This window comes from Rhamphochromis sp. 'chilingali', assembly GCF_963969265.1.
Source record: "Rhamphochromis sp. 'chilingali' genome assembly, chromosome: 3".
NCBI lineage: Eukaryota > Metazoa > Chordata > Actinopteri > Cichliformes > Cichlidae > Rhamphochromis > Rhamphochromis sp. 'chilingali'.
This window is the reverse complement of record NC_137931.1, coordinates 40,031,172-40,040,059: the sequence shown is the minus strand read 5'-3', so window position 1 is coordinate 40,040,059 and position 8,888 is coordinate 40,031,172. Positions and strand designations below refer to the sequence as shown.

At 43.3% G+C, this 8,888-nt stretch overlaps 1 protein-coding gene across 1 annotated transcript; it reads right to left on the bottom strand.

Annotated features, from left to right (window-relative positions):
* Nucleotides 1-673: 673 nt before the first annotated feature.
* myoc (myocilin) lies at nt 674-7,555 on the bottom strand. Its single transcript, XM_080878650.1, has 5 exons — nt 6,567-7,555; nt 3,759-3,824; nt 3,590-3,682; nt 1,883-2,094; nt 674-1,795 (listed from the first exon to the last, which is right to left on the bottom strand). Exons 1-5 carry the CDS (start codon nt 7,060-7,062, stop codon nt 1,214-1,216), a joined length of 1,449 nt encoding a protein of 482 aa, XP_080734776.1. The 5' UTR covers nt 7,063-7,555; the 3' UTR covers nt 674-1,213.
* Between the last annotated feature and the right edge of the window lie 1,333 nt (nt 7,556-8,888).

Here is an 8,888-nt window from a genome sequence, read left to right as displayed (position 1 = left end):
GTGAAGTCGACAGTGGTGTTCTCTGGCAGATACCAGTTCAGCTGCATAATCTACAGCTGTGAACACAAGTCTCACTAAAGGATTGCAGAACCCGATGAGACCCTTATGGAATCAATTTCTAACCGTTTAGTTGGACATATCCACCAGTAGCCCTCTGGACATAATTTGGTAGTGCTTCTGTTCTTCCTTGCACAAAGGAGCATATGCTGGTCCTTATGCGGCCCTGTCCAGGTGCCATCATGTAACACCCCATCTCCACACTCTTGAGACTGTTTTGGGAGAGACGACAAACTTTGCAGTGCCTGTGTATGTGTCATCCTGGGGGAGCTGGAAGAAGTTGGGACATGCCAGTCGAGCTGCATGGTCCTGGTGGTGAGAAGAGGGTGCAATAAAAGACCTGTCTCATGGTATCTCCTCCACACTCTTGAAACTGTGCTGGGAGACTGGGTGTGAAATGGATTCACACTGGTTTCTGCTCCCTACCTGGATAGATTTATACCCCTGACGTTTAAGTGAGCATGTGCAATACTTTGATCAGAATAATTGTTTTATTTTTAATCAATCTAGTTTTAATAGCTAGAAAGCGATGAAATTGCATTAAATCTTTGGCTTTTCTTTAAAAATTGAACGTCTCAACATCTTAAGATAACAAATAATCACTCAGACTTTCTAATTCAGGTTTATTTCATGATGATTTTGAACATTACATCATTATTTTGACTACATTGTACAAGTACATGCATTATTCAGTAAGTAAGAGCGCAGTTTATTTGATAAAAGATGTTGACTGGTGAAACAACTGTATAGGGTGTATGTAGTACCACAGGAGTTTTTGTCATATATTTTTAATTCCACATAGAAAAATTCTGTGTTCTTTTCTTTCAACCTCAAATATACATAGCTTAACAAGAAAACAACAAAATTATACATCTGGATTAAAGGCGGTACAAAAATAATTCCTCTAAAAACATGTTTGTGGACCATACCACAGCCAAAGCTCCTCACATCTGAGGAAAAAAGCACCTGCCTGGAACACTGTTCCTCAGATGTTTTCATCTCACTTTTAAGTTTGGTAGTTAGGCTCCTCTACACATGGATACTGAAGGTGTTAGGTTTCTAACAACTGCTGCCACTCATGCTCTAAAGCTGTGAGTCTTTGAAGCGGGAACAGCCAAGCAAATGTCACTTTTCAGCAGTCACTCTCGTGCTGGCCTCAGTTGGCCTGCTGGCGCCCGAGCCTGACGTCATAGGACACTATGTGGAAGTTGTCCCAACCAAAGAGCTTCCTCTGAGCCAGGCTGTAGTCGATCATGCTGTTGTAGCCGTACTTGTTCTTGAAGGGGATGGCCAGGTTCTTCCCCTGGCTGGTTTTGGTGTCGTACATGTAGTTGATGGTGGTTTCACGAGATGCATAACTAGCTACGGTGTACAGCTTGCCGCAGATGATGAAAGAGTTGGCCACAGAGTTCTTCCTGATGTTGGTTTCCCAGCTCTTCTTCACCCCCAGGCTTTCTGGGTCCAGCTGTGAGATAACGATTGCTCCCTTGGCCTTATTGGTGGAGTAGACGGCCCACAGCCCATTCTCGTCCACAGACAAGTCGATGTCGGTGTAGCCTCCCCAGGAGTATGGGAACTGGCCATGGAAGCCAGCGTGAGGAAGCTCACGGCGAGCTGCGACGCTCTCAGAAGCCAGGTCGTATCGGATGAGAGTGCGGCTGTTGCGTCTCTGATAATACAGGGAACCTCTATACACAGTGGCACCAGTGCTCTCTAACAACTCCGGCAGCAGCAGGACCTACCGAGGGGAAACAAGAACAATAATCAAGATTTAATTAAGATCAAAGATGTGTTCCATCCTGAACATCAACCATGTGACACCTGCCTTGGATGGGAAGCCTTTAGAGAGTTGCTCCAAGTCCTCATACCCAAACATCTGCTTGACCTCAGCACCAATGGCATCAATGCGCCAGAGCATGTTGGGTCCGTAAGGAGAAACAGCCTCAGGGTCTTGCATCCAAATACCATATTTACCTGCTATATTATCAGCTTTCCTGTGAGTTACCGGCTCACCAACTGAAAGGAGCTCCCCACATCCTGCAAACAGGAAGGATAGAAATTACTATTATTTTCTCAAAAAACACAAATGTTCCCTGATAGTTAAACATTTAGGCCATGGGATCATTTAAGGTGGCTCAAACGAGGAGATCTACATGCGCATGACTGAGGGGTGACGACAGGAATCTGATCGAGGTCACGGTTTCTCCTCATGGAAGCAGACAACAGGTCTGGAGATGCAACTCAACAACAAGTCCAACTTTGCCTGAGTCACCATGACCAGAGCAGCAGCAGCTGTAGTACGACTCATCCTGCGCTGGAACTCTATGCTTCTCTTATTTGGAAAACGATAAGGCAGGCTGTATATTTACCACTTCCTTAAATACACCCTTGCTCTCAGGTTCAGGAAGTAAAGCCGGATTTAAGGTTAAATAGGAGTATGTCTTATAAATATACTGGTTAGTGTGGCCTCATCTAAGATCTAATGACTATCTGTGTTGACTGCATGTGTATTTTCATGATGTCCATGAAAAAGAAACTAGCCCAGAAATGAGCGGTGACGTGGCTTTGGGAAGGTTCAAGCGTGTCATCGCTAGAGGTGCTTTCCCTCTACACTTAGAAGACAAATATGAAACTCAGGATTGCGCTCATACCTACAGACAGGCATGACTGTGGTATTCTCACCCCAAATGCCCCAGTATTAATAGTAGTATTTGCTTTGAGACTGTCAGCAGAGGTGGGGGGGCGAGTGTCATGTTTGGCAAGTCAGATGGATGCACGGGGAGAAGGGTGAAGGGAGGGAGGGAAGTAGGAGCTGTAAAAACTGGACACTTTAAAGGGTCATACTGGTGTGTTTGTACTATAAACCTTATAAAACGTAGTCATGGTGACATCATCCACTGGTTTATGAGCACCGTGTTTTTCTGGAGTCAGGAGTGACCATGTCGGGATGAGAGGATGAGAGGGTAGAGTGCTACAATATCATCTCTAGTAATCTACAGTATAATCTGTATGGGTGTGTTACACAGACACACATACCTGCTAATTAGACTAGAGTCTCACAAAAGTGGTGCACAAGACCAACACCAGGATCTCATAGGTTAATTTAAAATATTATACCAAAGGAGACAAAACATTAAACACAACCTATAACAATATAGTTTATATCAGGTGGAAAAGTTAAATAATATCTCACTGAGATAAAAATGACACAGAAAGAGAACAAAAATTAAAAAAAAACAATAAAAGTGAAATAAATAATAAGTATTGTGGTATTAAAACTCTTCAAAAGGCACAAACATGTTCAAGGAGTCCCGTTTAGGAACAAGTAAGTTATTTTAAAGAAAACCACTTTTTAAATGACCCACCGTACAACTGTAAAATATTTGTTTCCATTATTCCATTTTGCAACTAGTAGTTCAGTACTGCACAACATGCATTTAATTGGTGTGTATAGACAATATGTATCTACTGGTCTCTATTTGTGATTCCATAAATAGCAATAAGCCTCAGTTCAAATACACCATCCAACTACCTGTGTTGTCCTCGTTGCCACCTGGAGCGGGTACCTCTGTCACCGCAGCCTTCAGCTCCTGAAAGCCCGGAGCTCCATACTGCCATGCTGAATCTGAACAGAGAGAGACCTGGGGTGAGCTGAAGAAGATACAGGAGACAGTGAAAGTTCTGCAGAAAAGTCATCTCACCTCTCAAATTGCTGCTGTCTTCCTGCCTGCTGGGTCTGGTTATGAGGCGAGACATCGGATTCAACCCTAAACACAGACAGGCACATCATAGGTTTTTGTTGCACACTTTTCTTGTAGTTGGAGAGAGTTTATGTATACCCAAATATGTCTATGGCATCAATGACAGCAGGGAATCTGACAGCAGAAAAGAAACACCCCTAAATGGATTCCCAGCTGCTCTGGAGTCAGACAGTCGGTAGATTGACCGACCATAACACACACATACATAACACACAAGTCAACACACTTGACACCCCGTTCCACCCCACCGTCAGCTCAACTTCAAACCACCCGTTTTGCTCTTCTTCCCCTATATCACTCTTCTCTTCTCTTCTCTTCTCTTCTCTTCTCTTCTCTTCTCTTCTCTTCTCTTCTCTTCTCTTCTCTTCTCTTCTCTTCTCTTCTCCTTTTCTCTCCTTTTCTCTCCTTCATGAAATACTCAAACCTAAACAATGTCAAACAATAACTGCAAACTGTGTACCCCTCAGAAACTTGAAGACGTAAACACGGTGATGTTTACAAAAGAAAAAAAATGATACGCAGTCTATGTCTGGGTATGGCCGTCCTCTGGGACTAATTGCATGGGTGTGAGCATGTGAAAGCCGTGCTTTTCATAATCAAGCCTAATGATGCAGAGAACGTTTTCATCTGGAAGCAAATCTTGATTTATGATAAAGACGGGAAGAAGGATGGTAAATGACGAACAACAGTTGTGTTGTAAAAAACGTTCCCAAATGTTCCCAAAAATTAAAGGTTTTTAAAGCAAAAGCACCAGTCGTGATTTAACTGTAGCAGGAAGTTTAATGTCTGCCTCTGCTCTGAGGACAGTCCCACAGAGTAACAGCCATTTATCATCATCACAGGTAAACAGCCACATTCTCCTACTGTCTTTTCCCTAGTGTGTATGGCAGTGATTGCCATATGGGCCCTCATATCCTGCCTCTTTTGTTTGGGATGTCACTGAGTAAAATACCATAAACCTCAATTTCCCGCCGGAGGATTTATGTGAGGATGGAGGAGTCTAATTGACCCCAGCTAGCAGACTTCGGCTCGGCTGCTGTAAACATTTTGCATCTGGATATTTATTCTTCCTGTATACTCATGAGTCAGTGTTTGAAGTATACCACACAGAAGATTTTCTTAAGCTGCAGTTCCTCTACCTGTTGCATGTGAAGCCCTGTGCCTGAGGCATCTTGCAAATATTATTTACTACTGCAAATCCTGCTGGCTGCACATTCAGGAAGTTGAAGAAACTCTTCTAAAAGACAATGAAGCAGACTGTATTTATTCCTCTCCTGTGACTTAAAACTAAAATAACCTTTTTCTATATAAATCTGACTTCTACTGCTTGTCTTCTACTGGCTTCATCGATTTTCCACCATTTTCAAGTTGTAAACTTTGATTTTCTTGGATCTTAGTTCAGCTGTCTACCTTAAAAAAGGTTTGTGTTATCACTTCCAGTGTAAATTCTATGTGAATATCTTTTTATAAGACCTAGAATAACATTACACAGTGCGGCTCGTATATTTTGAGTGGCAACTACTACTAGAGATCATAACCACTGCATGGGTTGTAAACAATAAAAAAATGTTCCTGTCAGAGTTTCCTTACTCCTAAACACAACCTGGTTTGACATTTATCTCTTCTCTCCTCCTGCATGTCTTCCTCAGACTCTGATCTATTCGACATCTGCCTGTCACCCTGAGGGAGCCTCTCTGTGTATTTCAGTCTGCAGGTGCAAACATGAGGAGCTCAGCAGATAGCCTGGAGTATGCAGGAGATAGAGCTTATAAGCTCTCCTGATGCACAGGGAGTAGGGATGTCTGGCAGGAATTAGAAAAGCAGGATTTACTGCTGATGGCAAGCTCAGCCTTAAAAGCAACTTACGATGAGAGCCAGGAGGGTGGACGGAGTGACGGCGTAGAAAAAAAGAAGAGAGTGCTTACCAACAATATTATGGCCATGTCAGTTCTACTTGTGTTTGGCCACTTATAACCTCAGTGGCTCTAAGATAACTTCTAAGCTCCGTGGAGCCCTCTAACCCCTGTTCTTGGCCACAGACCCACATCCTCAACAATCCCAGCCCACCAGCTATCATCAAAAGCCCTCAGATGAGATCTGGGCAAAGGAACAACCGCTTCCAGAGAGTGCATCACATTTCAGTCCCCCTTCCCTCCCCAGCAGAGCTATTCGCACACTTCTTGCCATGCAGAGGGAAACACCAGTCATAAAGAAAGCAACCTCTGCCCATAAATACTAAGCTGACCCCCTCTGGGCTGCGTGTTTATCATCCCTAAATGCAGTGCAGGAAGTGGGAAGCACAGAAACCTGAGCTGAGTGTAGCTGCAGACAAAAGGGGCAACCAAAACATTAACAGCATGCAAACAGGTGTGAATCATTAAAACATGAACTCACTGATGATTTAAGCAGTGACCATAAACAGACTTCCACACGATCCACATACATGAGCAGTGCTTTGGTATTTTGTGCAACTCTACATAGAAGAATTTGTTGTGTCATCCCTTCGCTGCTCTGATGCACCCAATATTCTTCACTGAAACGCTCATTATATATTTCAACTAAATGACAGCCTGTGTGCAGACAGTAGCTCCTTCTGTTGTGCATTTTAATTACTGATATAGATATAAAATGACCTGGTAGATTTCTTTAATTTGATGATAAAAATAGGATATTGTCAAGTAAAGATATTCTTTTTTTATTTGCAAATGTTATTAAGCATTGCACGTAAGTATGTGGTGGTTCTCTTACCACTACCAGGTCTTTTTGAGACCCTGTCCTGCAGAGTGGGGCTGGGTGGGACCATGGGTGTCTGTTGAGGACAGGGTTTGTTCCTCAGCCTCTCTGTCTCCCTCCTCATCTCCTCCATTCGAAGCTGAAGCCCATTCAGTTCCCTCTCTAGGTGCTCCTTTTCGCTCTGCAGCAGGTTCCTCTCTCCAACAGCCCGGTTCAGTGCCTCCTGCAGCTCAGACTGAACTCTGGCTCCAGACCCTTGTTGAACCCCTGGGAGCCGAGAGTCCCCTGCACTCAGCTGGGACACCAGGACCTCCAATAGGTTGAGTCTGGCCTTCAGTCCTTCCACCTCCGGACCTCCAATTTGTGGGCAGCTGGACTCAACAGGGCTAGGAACCGTGAAGGTGTAGTGGCATCGCCCACCTCGGTCATTTCCCCTCCACAGAGTAGCTCTGTCCTGTGCCTCACCTCGCATCAGAAGACCGCATAAACAGAATGAGAGTAGAGCAAACATGTTTGAGACAGCTCACAGTTAACTCTAAAAACTTTTTCTTTCTTTTGCCCACTCTTGGATTTATTGTGGAATTATCCTAAACCTTTCGCAACTCCTAATTTCAACTGATGGCTTTCTTCTTCTTTTTTTTAAGTCTTCCCTCAGGTATTTTCTCTTTTTCTGCAGTTTTGCCCCTCTCCTCCCACTCTTGCTCTCTCCTCTGTCTCTCCTCTATAAACAGGTCTGCAACACTGAGCTCTCCCCCGACAGCTCACAGATATTTATACATTCTGGAGGGGACGAAAGGAGGGAAATGAAAAGGAGATGAGAGGAGAGGTGTAGAGGAGGGAGGAAGAGAAGGGAGGGAAGAAAAAGAAAGTAAAGAAATACTGGTTGTTTTGAGAAAAAAAAAAGTCTCATTCATGCACAAGCTGTTTATGCTTACAGATTTAGGAATCAGACGTTACAGCTTGCTGTCTTTTCATTATTTTCAATTACTGCTATAATTATACCTTTTATTGTGTAAAAGCCTCCAATAATATGCCTCATCCTGTGTGTCAAAGGCGATTTGCTTGACATTTCGGTCAATAATAGAGGGGAAAGCTTGTCCTTGTTGGATACAATTACCTTCTGAGAAGACAGTGTTCCCTTCCCAAATTGGAAGGGGGGGGCGGGGGTGATGCAATCGGCAAGTAAGAGCCGTCCTCCTGAGTGGTCAAAGGTTATAAGTCCTTTGACAACTGGATACCTGACGTTGATCCCCATGAGTGAAAATTCCCAGCACTTGTTGCCTGAGTGGATTTGTTTCTGTCTCTTCTGACACACTGCCTGTAGTGACTCATTCCTACAGTTATCAGATACGAGGATAGCTTTAGAGAGCCAGAATAAAAGATCTGAAAGAGAAACACTCCAGGTGCAGATAAACATACTTTCCAGTCGAAACTAATCTTTACAGCTCTCAGCTTACCTTCATATCCTGCCTTTGTTTGCATTTCTTGAATCTCTCCTGGCTCCTTTCCTACTCTTATTCTCATGCCTCCTTACTTTTCTATGTTCTCAATTCTTGACCTGGCAGATCACTCTGATGCCTAAATCGTCTACTTTAGGGATGCCAAAGGGAAAAGAGGGAAAAGGAGAGCCAGTCAGCTAGAAAGTAAACAAGATAAGACATGCAGACGTAATACTGCTTCTGGTAATACTTACTTGACACATTTACCTTTATCGAAGCAATGACTGGCTGGAAAGATGGATGAACAGATGAATAGGGTACACTATGCTTAAAATCAACTTTTCTTTTATGTGGTATTGTTAGATATTAATTTCATTAATATTTTCCAATAATTTAAATTAAAGAGAAGTTTAAAGGCGAAACCAAAAGAACCACAGGTAAACACTCACGAGGAGAATTAAAATAAAGAGCAAAGAGTCTCCTAAAACCACTGACACTATGATCTTCTGTTTGATCATTCTCAGATGAAGAGGGTGTGTGCTCGTTAACTGGCTGCCATATTATCCATTCTGCTTTCTTGTGGGTTTAATTCACTTTTATACGACTCATAAATTCGTCGCTATGCCCGGAATCTGAAGTCATCAGATATCAGCACCTTGCAGAGGACCAAAACATCCTCGGCTGCCAATGTGAGAGTGTCTCAGCAGGGGCAACGGATAAAAGTGTCTCATAGATTTAAGTAGTAGTGTGGCCCAAATCTTTTTTCCTGACCAGTAGCAAAATTCAAAACTCTAAGCTCTAACTCTTGACAGGGCAGCAGCTTTTACAGCCAGGACTTTACAGCCTCTGTGATTACCATCGAGCAACATGCACCTTTATCACCACAGCTTTAACGACA